Source organism: Lissotriton vulgaris, chromosome 12, assembly GCF_964263255.1.
Source record: "Lissotriton vulgaris chromosome 12, aLisVul1.2, whole genome shotgun sequence".
Classification (NCBI taxonomy): Eukaryota; Metazoa; Chordata; class Amphibia; order Caudata; family Salamandridae; genus Lissotriton; species Lissotriton vulgaris.
The window spans coordinates 365,084,581-365,101,158 of record NC_141700.1 but is presented as its reverse complement, the minus strand read 5'-3'; the positions used below and the strand labels follow the sequence as shown (position 1 = coordinate 365,101,158).

Sequence of the window (16,578 nt, the reverse complement as noted above, 5' to 3'; positions counted from 1 at the left end):
AGCACGCAGTGGGACATCACACCAATGGCACCCCTCTAAGGCAGCATAACCCCGCATTGATCCCAACAGGGTTTGTACATCACTCGACTCCCCGAGCAACAGGAAAACATGGACAAAAGAAACAGAGGTACCATACAATGTGTTATATAAATCAAGTGTCCAAGCCCGGGACCCCTCACAATCCTTCACCCAATTCCCTCGGGAACCACTACGTGATTAGGGGTAGGTTGGCCTCCATCAAAGGCGTCAGCGATATATGAGCGGTACGGACCCCAGATGTCGATGGGTCTGGCTGTAGAGGGAACCATGGTGGAGTATTCAGCACTATTAGCATTGCAGTGCGCCATGCTCCGGAGCCAGGAACTGTGCAACGGGGGGCGTCGGTCACACCAACGCAGTGCCACCTCACGCTTAGCCAATAAAAACTCAGCTCTGCCAGTCTGCGCACTGCCCTTGGAAATTCGGCCATATATCCCAAAAGGGCAATCTCAGGGATGGGAACCAGATTTAGGTGTAACATTTCACTAAGTGTTTTGTGTACCCGGGACCAATAATCATGTAGCTCATGGCAGGACCATGAAAGGTGTGCAAAGTCCGCAAATGGTCCACCGCACTTGGGGCAAGCGTGGGATCTTGATGGGTCTATTCTATGCAGTCGCGCTGGAGTTAAGTACAGTCTACGTAAGAATTTAAAATGTAGAAGTTTATGTTTACTGTTGAGAGAGATGTCTTTTGTCGTTTTACAGCACCACTTCCACTGATCATCAGAAATGGTGTAGCCCAAATCCGCTTCCCATGCAGCACGCACTACTTGATCCGGCGAAGGGAGAAGGTCGCAGCACATATGATAAAACTTAGATACTAAATGAGTGCCTGATGAGTGTTGAGTAAGAAAGGTTAGGGGAGTCATCTCCTCAGGAGGGAGGGGGAACGAAGAGAACGATGCTCGCAATAAAGAGCGCAATCTGGTCAGTACAAATGAGTCCATAAACGCTCTCTCCGTAAAGCGGTGATCCTCTGTAAGTGAGAATGCATGACCGTCAGGGAACAAATCTCCAATGGTGGCAATGTGAAACTTGGTCAACGTTTGCCGTACCACAGTTTTCCCAGTTATAGGGAGCCAGGTGGGATTGGGCAACGGTAGGGTCGGGGAGTACAGCTGTGTAAGGCCGATAAGTCGGCCTAGCCTTGCCCATGCCCAGCAGGTCGATGAAACAGTTTGAATGTCTCGTGGATCTCTAGGAAAGCCTGACGGTAGAGTGGTGGACAGCGATCCCAGCAAACCAAGTCTGCTTCTGTTTCAAGTAAGGAATCCGGGCGTCCGGGTGGAACCATGAGCGCTGTGCCACCAAAAAATAAAGGTAAAAATCAGGGACACCAAGTCCACCTAGCTCATACGGGAGCTTCAACACGCGCCAAGACACACGTGGAGTTTTGTTACCCCACACCAGTCTCAATAATAAAGCGCGCAGCTGTGTGAAAAAAAAATTTGGGAGGGGTACCGGTATATTATTGAACAAGTATAGAAACCGTGGCAATACTATCATTTTGATGATTGCGAAGCATCCGGCCATGGATAATGGGAGTCGATTCCATCATTCAATCTGTCCCTCTAGGGTAGTCAGCGCAGTGCCATAATTTAATCTAATGATGGATTCTGTTTCTAAATGTACATAGATGCCCAAATATTTCACTGATTCTCGGTTCCACGCGAGGGGAAGGGGTTGGGCCATTCAACTGTACTGGGCGTGAGTGGGAAGATAACAGACTTATGCCAATTTATACGGAGGCCCAAGTACTTGCCAAATCGGGTTATTTCCAAGATTAAAGGTTCAAGGTTGATCTGGGGCTGCCGGACATAGAGGATGGTGTCATCCGCATAAAGCGAAATCAAGAGCGGGCCTGTGCGGAACAGGAGGGCTTGGTCCAAATGCCTCTCCTGAAAGTGTCTGACCAATGGGTCCATCGCTAAAATATACAATAGCTGTGACAGGGGGCAACCCAGTCGCGTACCACGCGTCAGGCGGAACTGGGCAGTGATCATGCCAGTCAGGCGCAGCCGGGCCATGGGAAGAGTATACAATAACTCCACTGTATTCACTAAGCATTCAGGTATCCCCATGCGGCGCATCACAGACATAAGGAAAGGCCACTGTAAAGAGTCAAACGCCTTTTCGGCATCTAGCATTATCGCCGCCGCCGGGGTGGCAGGGTCAACACGGTGCAAAATGGAGAAAAGGGTGCGGAGGTTGAGGGAGGTGGAGCGATGTGGAACAAAGCCAGATTGGGCGGGAGATATTATGGATTCCATTAGGAGCGAAAGGCGGATGGCAATGACTTTCGCTAGGATCTTGTAATCTAGGTTCAGTAAAGACAAAGGACGATAAGATTCACATAGAGTAGCTTCTTTACCTGGCTTGGGTAAAAGCACAATGACTGCCTCTCTAAGAGTGGGGGGCAGACAACCCGTTTCAAGGGCCTCGGCATACACTTCCACCAAGCGGGGAACCAACAGATCTTTATAGGCCTTGTAAAAATCGGCCGAAAACCCATCTAACCCAGGGGCCGAAGACCCTTTCATGGAGTCTATAGCCTCCATGATATTGTCCGGCGTGATAGGATCAGCCAAAAAGTCTCTCATCCATTTATCCAAGTACACCAGTGCGATCTCATTGAGGTAATTCCCTCGGTCAGTGCCGTCGTCAGTTAACGTAGATGTATACAAAGAAGTGTAGTAAGACAAAAAGCCATCACAGATCTCTGACGTGGTGCGTAGCATGTCCCCTGTCGGTCCTCTGAGTTCTGTGATGTAGGAAGATTTGTACGGGGGGCGAAGTAAGTGTGCTAACAACTTGCCTGGTTGATCGCCCTCTCCATGTTGCCTAGCCGTGTATGATCTAACCAGAAATCTAAGCTCCCTTTCGGCCTCCTCCCTAAACTTCACCATCAATTGTAAGCGCCTAAGCTCCCTCTCCTCTGTATGTTGTCGAAGTTGCTCCGCATCTAGCGACGCTATGTCGCGCTCTATCCGGGAGAGGGTCGCTCGAAACTTGCGCAGTACTCCAGTATGTTTAGCGATTCACCCTCCCCTGATGGTTGCCCTAAATCCCTCCCATAGGACAGCCCAGGTGTCAACCGTACCCGTGTTTAGTTCAAAGTATTCTTCAATGGCCCCTCTAATTTCCTCCTTGAAAACTGGATCTGATAAAGCTTTACCAGGGAAGCGCCATCGTCTTTCATACCCACCCGCCCGGGGGACCCGCAGCCTCAGTATTATAGGAGAGTGGTCCGACAGGGTACGTGGGAGCGTAAGGAGGTCCTCTACCCACCCAACCACTTCCAGGGAAACCAGCCAATAGTCGATCCTGGTCCATGTGTCCTGAAACCCAGAATAATGCGAGTAAGCCGGTGTAGCGGTGTGCAAATGTGCCTCGATGTCTATGAGGGAAAAGTGTGAGCATATGTCACGCATGACTGTGCGTGAGTGGGGTCTATTGTCTGAGGTAGTTGAAGTGCTGTCTCTGGACAGGTTAAGCAGTAGATTAAAATCGCCACCAATTAGTAATAAACCAGGTTCCGAGTTCAGCAAGTGTATCTGTAAGTCATTAAAAAAAGTAGGAGTGTCAGTGTTAGGGCCATATACTCCGAAGAGCGTGACCTTGTGGCTCATGAGGGTCCCCGTGATGATTACATATCTGCCCTCTTTGTCGATGACAGTGTGAGTTAGCACAAAGGGTATCCGTTTATGTATACAGATAGCCACCCCCCTGGAATATCTGTTATAGTGGGAGAAGAAGCGGTGTGTACCCCAACTTCTGGCAACCTGTGAAGCGGCATCCGGCGTCAAATGAGTTTCTTGCAGGAAGACTATGTCGATCTTATGCCTAGCAATGTAATTAAAAACGTGCTTACTCTTCCTGGCATTGTTCAGTCCCCTAACATTCCAGGACATCAATGAAAGTTCTGAGGGGCCCAACTGCAACCCTAATCTGGCCATGAGTATAGGGTGAGGGTAAATGACCTATGACATGAGCAGCTCAGCACCAAAAATTTAATTGCAAAGACTTCGTGGCACATTCTAAACTAACAAAACCGAACAAACCCCCATTCCCACCCTCCACCCAACCTCTCACAAACCCCAAAGAGGAAAACCCAGCCCAACGCGGCGGCATAATGGAACAATATGAGCAACACAAGAGCAATTTGAACTGATTCCACCGCAATAAAGAAAGTAACAAATACCCCAAGTAGAAAGGCTTTCGCCATAGGGTGTAGCAACGCCTCACCATCCGGGCTAACCAATTAAATATCTGTGTAGCAACCAATCTATTGGGCCCTTAGTCAGTTCACCAATTGTCCAAGCCATAAGAGGAGAGTCATGAGCAAGAGTCTAATTATCAGCCAGGGCCTGAGCCCGAGAACAGATCCACGCTGTGTTGAGAGTCTTCCTGAGCCGGCGATGGCACCCTGGATTTGCCCGCAGTCTGGGTGTCTCTGGATTTGTAGGAGTGCCAGAACTCCTGTACCTCCGTCGGGGTGTCAAAGATGAGGGCCCGGCAGGCTACTTCTACCCTAAGGCGCGCAGGGTAAAGCATAGCATATTTAAGACCTAAATTGCATAGAGCAGCCTTAACCCCAGTGTATTTCCGACGCGCTTCTTTGACCATAAGGGTGAAGTCTGGGTAGAAGGACAGGGAGTCACCTTGCCACCGTATTTCCCCCTTCTCCCGAGTCGCACGGAGGGCTGCATCACGGTCCCTGAAGTTCATTATCCTGGCTATGATGGGACGTGGCGGCTGACCCGGTTTTGGCCGTGGACCCAGAGATCGGTGGGCCCGCTCTACCACAAACCCTGGAGTAAACTGATCCCTGCCGAACAGATCTATGAGAAGCTTTTCCACAAAGACGTCCATCCGGCCAGTTTGAGTTGATTCCGCCACACCTAAAATGCGAACATTATTGCGTCGCCCGCGTGCTTCTAAGTCCTCATTTTTTATGGCCACTTCCTTTAGGATCTTTTCAACTCGTTCAAGACGTTTCAGTGTTTTGGCGCCAGCGTCTTCAATATCCGAAATACGAGATTCGGCAACATCCAGTCGGCGATCATGTGCTTGCACTTTAGAGCCCATGTCAGCAAGTTTTTGTTCCAGTGTGTCAAATCTGGTGTCGAGCTACTTAAATCCAGCTCTCATTTCGGACATCATGGCCGTGACCACTGTAGCGGTGCTGTCCTGAGGAGGGGGAGGCATCGCATCCGCTGAGGAGCCAGTCGCAGTGTCCGCAGTTAGCATGGAGGACTTGTCAAAACTGAGCTTTCGCTGGTTAGGGTCTCTTTTCCCCATGTTGACCGGTGTTCCGTCGGTTTTGGGCGACAGATAGTAGGTCAGGAGTAGGGTGGGCACGGTTGACGTGAGCAGGCGATCTAGGAGGGGTGTGCAGCGCAAGGGCGCAACAATATCCCTGCAATTTCTGCAATGAAGATGGGTCTCGCACAGTTCAGGCCGTCTAAGACAATGGAGTGGCTCCTATTCAATCAGGGCCTCAGTAGTAGCGAGGGTAGCCTGCGCACAATGAATGACTCCCCTGTCACTCTGCAACTGGCAAAACAAATGCGCCGCATTCAGTCGCCAGGACACCCAGGGTTACTCTGGCGGGACCCTCCAACAAGATGGCGGACCAGGGCTGCAGATATTGAGCGACGTAGTTAGCCGTTTCCACGCTCCACTCAGGAGGTAGCTACGGGGGGAGCCACCAAGGGAAGGCGGGCCACCTGGCCTCGCAGCAGTTCAGGCCGCCAGGACGCCCACCACCACTCACGCGTCCTCCCGCGGCACCCAGCCCAGACTACGCAACCGGCGCGGAACTTACCAGAAAGCCAGGCGCAGTGAGAGCGGACGCCGGTGGGGTGGCGCTCCTGCTCCTCCGCCAGTCAGACCCTTCCGGGGCACCCCGAGCCCAAAACAGTGTCGGATGGCGGCGGATCGCCGCGGCTACAGGATGGAGGCGTAGAGCGGGGTCAGGTCAGTCCCGGGACCGCAGGATGGTGTAGCTTGGCCGCCCAGACGGCAGAGCTTCAGTCGAAAGCGGCCATCTTGGTCGCCTCCGTGGCCACCTTAAGCCAATATTTTAATCAATATTTTAATGTTATTCTAGTTCTGGGACTGTACATCTGGGAATCAGGCATTGGTGGTTATAGGTGCCTGCTCTGTTGCAGGATATTGGCCTTATTTGGCCCGTTTCATCAGAAGATGTTATCTAGGACATCTTACTTCAGTGTCCATACTACACCTCTGAAAAACTTTTGAGCCATCTATCTACAGGCACCGAGCTAAAAGATCAACTTCCTCAATGATAGTTAGAGTTTGGAAGTCTGTGCCGCTAAACCATAATATCTCAAATTTTATTTTGTCCACTTTTTTATCCTTCTTTTTTATCATTATTTAGCTGCATTTATTTTAAGTTTTTCTGGGTTTTACAATTTCAATTTGTGGCTCTCATTCTTTCTCCTTTTAAAGTTTATTATTTTGTTTTGGTATTTTTCATTTCTAATCTGATCATTGAACAGTGTTTGTTACTTAAAGGTCTGGAACTCTCAGAAACATTAGTATTTTAAATAAATAATTGCATTTGTGTTATTCTACTTATCAGTACAATATTCGTGCTCCCTATGTTTGATATATGTTTTGTTTTGTTAAACACAGCTAAAAAATGAAGATTTAGTTGTTTGTGGTACAGTAGAAATTTTGCAATGACTTGGGTGGAATATGTTGATGAGTATGTTAGCATGAACTTAATGGATGTTCACCTATAATTAAAAAGATATTCAATAATGTCTTTGAAGGAGCAAAAAATGTGCTAACTGGCTAGCGGTTGGAACCCCTTTACACGCAATGAAGTGACCCATTTTAGTTAAGTAGTCCACTGCTACTACAATAGCTGTCATGCCTTGATCCTTAGGGAGACCCACTACGAAATCTACAGAAAAGCTCTCCCACGGACTCACAGGAGTGGGCATACTTTGCAGAAGCCCTTGTGCAGGACGATGGTCGCTCTTGGCCTGAGAACAAGTGGTACACCGTTGTACCCACGCAATCACATCAGGGCGAATGGTAGGCCACCAGTAAGTGCGAAGCATTTTCTCTAGGGTTTTCTTTCCTCCAGTATGTCCAGCACAGGGCAGATCGTGACACCATTTGAAAGCCTGTTGTCGCAAAGCTAGCGTAGGGAGGAGCAACTGTGGGCCTTTCCTTGGCAACCCATGTTTGATTCTCCACTCTGGATGTAGACGGATCCATGTTTTCCAAGCAAAAGTTTGTATACCACTTTTGACCTTGTGAAGAAACTCCTCGGTGTGTAACACTCCCACCACCTTCTTGGGTTCAATGATGCTTTTCTCTGGTGTTAACGTTGCCACGGGGTTATTCTCTTGACGAGTTAGAGCATCCGCCTTCCTGTTGTCACATCCAGGACGAAATGTGACAATGAAATTAAATTCAGCAAAAAACAACATCCAGCGAAGTTGTCTGGGGGTTAGATGGCGGGCTGCTCGCATGAACTGCAAGTTTCGATGGTCGGTGTACACCGTGATTTGCTGAGAAACGCCCATCAACCAATGCCTCCATTCGGTGAAAGCGTCCTTGATTGCTAACAATTCTTTTTCCGCAATGGTGTAATTGCGCTCCGCGGCGTTCAATTTGCGAGACATGAAGGCAATGGGATGAAGATGACCTGTACTCTCGTTTCTTTGAGAGAGGACCGCCCCTACTGCTAGCTCTTAGGCATCTGCTTCCACCACAAAGGGGAGTTTCGGATCGGCATAGGTTAGTACCGGTGCGGAAGTGAACGCGGTTTTCAATCTGTCAAAGGCGGTTTGTTCTGCAGTGCCCCACACAAATGGGATGTTTTTTCTGGTCAACCTAGTGAGCGGAGTTACCATTTCGGAGAAGTGTGAGATGAATCTCCTGTAAAAGTTTGCGAATCCTAGGAGACTTTGAATGTCCTTGATGCTGTTAGGTCTAGGCCACTCCACAATTGCTCGTACCTTCCGTTCTGCCATCACTTGACCTGATGGAGTGAGTATGACCCCTAAGAATTCTACGGTGGTAACATGGAATTCGCACTTTGTTAATTTGCAATACAGATGATTCTGTTGTAATGCTTGAAGAACTTGGCATACATGTCCTTGGTGTTCTTGTTCGTTGTTTGAATAAATCAGGATATCATCTATGTAGACTACTACAAAGATGTCTAAAAAGTCCCTTAAAACCTCGTTCAGGAAGAACTGGAAGGAGGCTGGGGCGTTACAGAGCCCGAAAGGCATCACAAGGTACTCGAAGAGCCCGTACCGCGTCTTAAAGGTGGTCTTCCACTCGTCGCCTCTTTGCATGCGTACTAAATGATAGGCCCCTCTGAGGTCCAATTTCGTGTAGATTTTGGCGGCTCGCACTTGTTCCAATAACACCGGTATCAAGGGCCGCGGGTATTGATTCTTTATAGTTATGGCATTTAATGCCCTGTAGTCGATGCAACAGCGTAACTCCCCATTCGCTTTAGGGATAAAAAAAAGCGGGGAAGCCGCTGGAGACCTGGAAGGTCGGATGAATCCCAACTTAAGGAGGTTGTCCAAGTAATCCCGGAGATGCTCAGTTTCGGGTTGCGAGAGAGCGTATATCCTGCCACATGGAATCACAGACCCCGGTACCAGCTCGATACGGCAATCATATTCTCGATGTGGTGGGAGCACCTCGGCCTTGCTTTTACTGAAAACCTCCCCATATTCCTGGTAACAACTTGGTAATGATACTTCCTTTTCTGCTGCGGTAGAAATGCTATGCGTAATTGCCAGAACTGTGGAAGGTCGGGGATTCTCACCGATGCATTGTTCTTGACAATAAGTGGAGAGGAAATCTAAGGACTGTTCCGTCCACCGAATGGTTGGTTCATGTTTCTTCAACCATGGGAGTCCCAGAATCACCCCATAATGAGGAGCATGAATAAGGTTGAATGAAAGATGTTTTTTATGGTAACCCCCATACCACAGCTCGTACTCAGGAGTATGTTGGTTGATCGGGCCAGATTCCAATTCATGTCCGTCCACAGCAAATACAGCCTCAGGGACTTGTTTTGTGACAGGAGTCACCCCCAATCGACGAGCTTCCGCTAAATCCATAAAACAGCCTGTGGCACCTGAGTCCACCATGGCTCTGATGTTCTTGGGGGTTTGGTCTATCCACAATTCCATGTCCAGAAAGAATAGATGGTTTCCCGCGAAGTCCTCTTCTGTTACTGAAGGGATGAAGTGCTTGCTCGAGTTACTCCCTTCTAATAGACTCAAGCTTTGGAGTTTTCCGACCCCTTTTCAACAGAGGACACTGCTACTTGTCCTGCACGATAGCGACCTCCCTTAGGCTTCACCGGGCATTCACGTAAGAAGTGTCCTTTTTTCCCACAATAAAGACAAAGCCCAAATTTGCGGTGATGTTCTCTTTCACTAGGGGTCAGAGACGCTCGTACCACTCCGATTTCCATCGGTTCCGTTTTTCCCTCTGGTTTTTCCCCACTAGCCGGTTTGTTACCCAAGACTAGAGGCCTATCTTTTCTTCCTTGCTCTCCTTTTCGTTCACGTAGTCTGTGGTCCAATCTCAAGGCCAAATCAATAAGAGCAGCACAAGTCGTAGGTTGGGGTTCAACCTTGGCTATGTCATCTTTTAGATTCTCTGTGAGTCCCTGGTAGAACAAGACTGTTTGTTTTGCTTCAGGCCATTCTGTTTCCGCTATTAACCTCCGAAAATGATTCAAGTAGGTGACTAAATCGGAAGATCCCTGTTTGAGTACGAGCAGTTCCTTATTAGCTGAAAAGGTTTCTGCTCTCCGGTCAAATGTCTTTTCAAATTCTGCTCGAAACAGATCCCAATCATACAGGATGGGGTCATTACTCTTGACTATAGGAACTGCCCACTGAGCTGCCTCTCCACCCAGATATGAAATCAGAAAGGAAACCCTTGCTTGATTAGTTATGAAAAATTTGGGTTTACACGTGAAATGTAACAGCACCTGGGTCATGAATACTTGTACCTTTTTTCTAGCTCCCAAAAAACGTTCAGGGGGAGCTAATGGAACTGGGGAAGGCATTTCTACCACTACTGAGGCAGGCTGAGGGGCACCCACATCAAAAGGGTTTCGCTGTAAGGCGTCAACCCGAGCTTGAAATGCAGCTGTTTCTTGACGAGAGGCTGCTAGTTCTGCCTGTACTAGGCCTAATGCCGCCATTACATCATCAATGGAGGCCATCCCTTTAATCAATACAACCAGGAGGATAAGAACTCTTGGGCCGATTATTCTGTCAGGTCTTCCGTTGTTGATCCTCGGGATTGTATTGATGCTATAAAAGGGGCCCTCCTCTAGATCATCCCAAGTCTGGCAATCAGGTTCACAGACTATTAAGGAGATCAAGCGGGGGAAAAATAGGTCCGGAGGGGAACAGCTGGGCGGCTGGAACTGGAGATCTGAAAATATATAAAGCATGAAATAAGTGGAGTTGTCACCCTAGTCTGATAACCTATGTTCACAATATGCTAAGCCTTTCCTCACCTGTAATACCAAACAGGAATACTGAAGCAGAGAGTAATAGAATAGGCTTCTTCTCATTCCCCAGGTTTCCTAATTAGATAAACAAATGAGAACAGAAATATTCAACTTCCATTCAACCACTGGTGAAAGTATTTCTGGTAGAGAGGAGATGGTGGAACACCTACCCAAATTGGAATGAGGAAGACCGGGAAGCCAGAAGACTACTAGTATGGTCACCTATCACTCTTCTCCAGGTAGTAGCTAATATAGTTCTCAGAACGTACTGGTTAATTACACCAATAGTTTCTTATAATCCCCTCCGAGGTGGAATAATTAATAAATAGGTCAGGGGTCAGAACCGTACTTGCATCTGAGTCAAACACCCTTCACGATTCATACACCACCGTCTATGGAGTCTGTAATTATCGTTCCTCTCCCAGCAAACCAAAGAAAAGCAGCCCAGCACAAAACAAAAGGGAGAACTCGGCTTAACTGCAGATACCTCTCTGCAAAGTTAAGGTATGGACAAAACTCCTTCTCTTGCCAATGGCACCCAAACTCTAGGTGTCCGGCAGGAACAGAAACCAACCCCTATCTGATGGCAGGACAGAGGAACAGTTTGTTGGAAATAATGTACACAAAACAAGAACCCCACGGAGTAAACCTGATCCGAAGTTTCGAACAAGGGCTGCGGGCGCTTCCTAAGCCCCTCCAAGTAATCCAGGGTTCTGCGGCACAAAGTTCGATGTAACACAGGTATTAACAGAGCCCCACTCGAAATATCCAAGAAAGCGAGCACACTGCTAATCACGCCTCGGGCGCTTCCAAAGCCCCTCCAAGTATTCCAGAAGGTCCCACGAACAAACAGCGTGAGCTTACTTCAGCCCACACTCGAAAGCACCGCCAAGTACCGGCAAACCGAGCAATCCACACTTGCTCTCCAGGAAGAATAATCGGCAGCGCGTCTCTCCGCGAGTGCCGTATTATCCTATTTCCTGTCGCATAGCGTCATCCCGACGCGCCGCGCTAGGAATCATGGGTATTGTAGTTTCGGAGCCCGCTAAGGACTCGGACTGCAGGCAGTGATCTACCAGTGGCCGGGGAATCCTGACACTTACACCATAATCTCAGTACAATCCATGAAAAAAATAAAAAGGCTTTTGCATTGCACCAATGCCAAACTCATTGAAAATGGTTATGAAAATGTGTGCTTTTTAAGGATCTGGTGGATACAAATATAGAATTGATAGGGCTATTGATTCTTCAAGGTGTTGGCGAGGAGAACACATTCTAAACTTTATGAGCAGCATTTTATGATTGCAAGACACAATGAAATCAAGATAAGGTTCTTCCTGAGAGAAATTTCCTTACAAATCAAACTTGGAACATTTTGCTAGCAGTGCTCTTTTCCTCCTTTGCTTAGTCCACCTATTGGCACAATCAGTTTGGTTATAACAATTAGGCCCTGATTGAAATGAGAGCTGTCCACAACTCCTGCAGCCCAGTGACTGTCATGGTAACCTTCCAATCAATCTAGATGAATGTCTCTTGGTAAACATTTATTATTTGTGTTGCGATAAATTTGAATTCTTTAATGCCCTAAATTTGGCAGCTTCTGTCTATGTCATCCTTGAGTGAAATTTGTTTCCTATTGTTTAGATCGTACAGATACAGCACACCATGAATCAGTGGGTCAAAGGAAAGACAGATACGATGAACTCAAGAGCCTAAACCATTTGCTTTCTGCTGAAAACCAGAACATTACAATTGAACTTAAAGAATTGAAAAAGCAAGTCAAGGGATTGCGACAGAAACTAAAAGAACTAGGAGATGAAAACAGAAGGCTTGAAGAAGATGGAGAAAAAACACACAGGGAAGGTAATCATTTACTACAAAAAGATTCAGTTAATAATGCCACTCAAATTCTAAATATTTTTAAATTGCTTAGAAATCAGAGTAGAAAATTCCTATTTTTTAATATTGTCTACATTATTTGTACTGCCATCACTTTTTCTTTATATTATTTCTATGCTTATTTAACACTTTGGGGTCTACTGTTATAATGTCAATTTTTTCTTACAGTGTACCCTGTATCTGTTACAGCCTTGAGAAAGCCCTGGCGCTACTCACCATATAGGGTGAAACACGTGTCGGCTGTCCTCTTTTCTGTGTTGAATAAAGCTATGAAAACCTACAACGAGAATGCATTTTTCTAAGGAGATGAATGAACAAAACATGCAATAACTGAGTTTGTCATCAAACCATACATAAAAAGGATTTACCCGTGCTATATTAAAACACCAGTTTTTCAAAAAACAAAGGAACGTATGCTCACACCTAACTTCAGCATATTTAACTCTGTGTCTTTTGTGCAACAAGAAATAAATGACTAAAAGAGATGAGAAAATTACAAATATTTAGAGTAGGAAAGTTAATGGATTGTGTCACATAAAACTGCTTTAATCTCCATATGCTTTAGTCCTTAATACTTGAGACTTCAATAATGAAAGAAGAATGTGTGCTGCAGTGATTTCTCAGTCTTTTGTGTTTAACTCTGAGCAATACGTTCAGGTGGCCTATGCCAACCTGACACATATGATGCAAAGTCTGTAGTCTACCAGATTTTCTTTCTTCTTTGTTCGCCTAGAGAACCTAATGTAGTTGGTTAGTTACATTAATATTATTTTTCATGACTAGGAGCGTTAGTCTAGTTGTCACCTTTGTGCTGCACCCTAGTCCACCATCCAATAACTCTTGTCCTCCAGTTTTGACTGTCTCATTCTTAATTGTGCATCTGAACATTGCTTGAAGCACTAGAAAATAAACAATGGTTTCCCTAGGCATCCCTCGAAAAGTACCTGCAATGTATATACCGAAATTGAATCCAAATATAGACATACTAACGCAGCAACCATTCCAAATTACAAGTTTTTAAAATAGTCATTGAGTACACATTAGGACACATTTGAGGGTGAAAAATGATTATATTTTAATCATATTGCCCTTCATTTGACATCTTATATGAAGTTCCAATGAAAACAGCATTTACAAATAACAGAGGATGGGTGTACAGCTCAGAACACTGCATACAAACAGGGTAAAGTAAATATATTCAAGCAAGTTCACAAAGCCATTAATAGCCAGGCTGAAAGCAGCTGTAAGACACAGCAAGTGATCCAGGTTGTCCATGAGATATACTGGGACTAATGTTTAGTCCTGGTATTTAAATGTTGCAGTTTCGACCCTCTTGGAGAATACATTCGTGTGTCTGAGCAGCACAAAGTAAATTGTAACAATAAATGATTATTGAATAAAAAGGGGAGAGATGGAAGCGTAGTGTTTTCCTGGTCTCTAGCATTTGCTTTAGCATGATAATTACCTTCCCTCCCTCAGACCTATGTGTATGATGATGTATTCCCAGTAGATATTTTTAACAACTAGGATCAATAGCTATGTTTAACAATCATATTAAGCCTTGTTGTAGTTGGTTTTGTGCACTTGTTTGTATATATTAATGTTGTCTTGTTTATGTGCGACGCATAGGAAGCACTGCCCTCACCCCCTTTCTATGTAATTGAAAATATATTATTCATTGAAGAATATCAAGATTAAAATACAATCATTATTTTCCCTCATATGTGTCCTAGTGTGGATTTAGTGACTATTTTATAGCACTTGTAATTATTTATACATTTGGTTGCTACCTTAGCTTATATATATTTAGATTCTACCCCCGTATATATGCATTGGGTGTTATTGAGCAATTCCACTGGTCTTCAATCAATGCCTAATTTGAGAAAATAATCAGTGCAAGTCCAAATTTTGTTTATTAGGTGGCTGAGCATGCAGAGGTTGTTAGCTGGGGGATGGGGTGTTGTTCCTTGCCTTCTTCTTCTGACAGTTGACGTCCCAGCTGTACATTTGGATTGGTAGGACAGCTGCATGCACACCATCCAGGATAAACAACCACAGCACTTTTTTATTTATATTATGGCTTGTAGAAATAGAAGGGCTACCAATATATCAAATTTCCTTTGTGAAAATACAAAAAGCCTTCTCTAACATCCGTTACTGCTGGTGAATAACGGTGTCTGCAGCCAGGTACTGGGACAATGTGAGAGATCCCAAAAAATCAGCAGAACCTGAAATAAGTGCTTGTTGTGTCCACCGTAAAAATATGGTGATGGATGGAATCCTTGAGTTATTCACAGCCACTTGCAAATGCTTGGGCCACATCCCAGTCTATTGTTTTTTTGCCCACCATGCCACCTTAGTTTTGACCCAATCATATGTAAATCAGTCTTCTCCCTGCTCCTCATTGGAACAGTCCAGCCCAAACTGCAAAACCAGGTACTCCCTAAACAGGAACATAAGAAACCTAGGACCACTTTTTCCCCAGTTAGGGCTCTTCAGCCAAGTATAGCTTGGTTCCATTGGCATAGTCAATCAATCAATCGGGGATTTACAGAGCGCACTACTCACGCGTGAGGGTCTCAAGGCACTGGAGGGGGGGGGGGACTCAGGCAGCTCTGGTCACCTGAAAAGCCAGGTCTTGAGGCTCTTCTGGAATGCCTGCTTGCAGTGTGGGGCTTTGTCGGATGCTGAGGGGTAGTTTGTTCCAGGTATTTGCTGCGATGAAGTATCTGCCTCCCATTCTGACTCTGTGGATGCGGGGATCGCGGCCAAGGCTAGGTCAGCAGAGCGGAGGTTTCTCTTGGGGGCGTAGAAGGAGATTCTTTTGTTGAGGTATTGGGGTCCGGTGTTGTGGAGGGCTTTGTAGACTTGTGTGAGCAGCTGGAGGTCACCCTTTTTTCCCCGTGGAGGCAGTGGAGGTCTCATAGTTGCTGGGTGATGTGGTCTTGTCATGGGATGCTGAGGATGAGTCTGGCTGCCCCGTTCTGGACGGTCTGGAGTTTGTGAAGTAGAGATTTGTTGGTTCTGGCAGAGAGGCCATTCCCATAGTCCAACCTGCTGGTGATGAGTGCATGGGTGACGGTCTTCCTGGATTAGAAGGGATCCGTTTGATGGTCTTGCAGAGTATGCAGAGGGTGTTGAAGCCTGTTTAGGATACAGCGTTCATCTGCTGGTTCATGGTGAGGGAGGAGTCGAGTATGATGCAGAGGTTGCAGACGTAGTCCGTGGGCGGTTTGCCTAGGGCAGGGGGCACCAGGTGTCATCCCATGCGGAGGGGTTAGATCCGAGGATGAGGACTTCCCTTTTCTCCGAGTTGTGCTTCAAGCAGCTGTTGCTCATCCAGGTTGCAACGTCCTTCATTCCTTCCTGGAAGTTGTGCCTGGTGATGTCAGGTTCCTTGGTGAGGGAGAGGATGAGCTGGGTGTTATCGACGTAGGATACTATGCTGAGTCCATGTTCTCTGACGATGGTTGCGAAGTGGCCTTGTAGATGTTGAAGAGCGTGGAGCTGAGGGAGGATCCTTGGGGTACTCCGCATCTGATCTCTGTGGGTTCGGAGAGGAAGGGCGTGAGTTGATTCTTTGAGTTCAGCCGGAGAGGAAGGAGCGGATCCATTCTTGGGCTGTTCCCTGTAGGCCGGCGTCGTGGAGTTTGGCGGCTAGTGTGCTGTTGGAGACAGTGTCGAAGGCAGCTGAGAGGTCTTGTAGAATCAGTGCTGCAATGTGGCCTTAGTCGCTGAGTGTGCGAATGTCATCCATAGCAGCTAGGAGGGTGGTCACATTGCTGTAGTTGCCCGATTGAGATGTGTTAAAGATGTTGTTAGATTCTAGGAAGTTTGTTAGCTTGATGTTAACGGTCTTCTCTGTGACTTTGGCGGCGAAGCGGAGGAGGAAGATAGGCCTGTAGTTCTTGAGGTCTGTCGGGTCTGCGGAGGGCTTCTTGAGGAGGGGTTTGACTTCTGTGCATTTCCAGTTGTCGGGGAACGTGCCTGTTTCGAGGGTGCAGTTGATAGTTTGTCGTAGTTCTGGTGTGATGACAGAGGCAGCCCTGTGGAAGATGGGCAGGGGTCAGTGAATGCTCTGGAGTGTATGCTCCA

At 46.7% G+C, this 16,578-nt stretch overlaps 1 protein-coding gene across 2 annotated transcripts in view; it reads left to right on the top strand.

The window, feature by feature from the left end:
* CEP89 (centrosomal protein 89) overlaps positions 1 to 16,578 on the top strand; it is a 1,308,678-nt gene that overhangs the window by 349,747 nt on the left and 942,353 nt on the right. For both annotated transcript variants that reach the window (XM_086945134.1, XM_086945133.1), the window contains exon 8: positions 12,229 to 12,447. In XM_086945134.1, the coding sequence (XP_086801260.1) occupies positions 12,229 to 12,447 (219 nt within the window). The remainder of the gene's footprint in view (positions 1 to 12,228; positions 12,448 to 16,578) is intronic.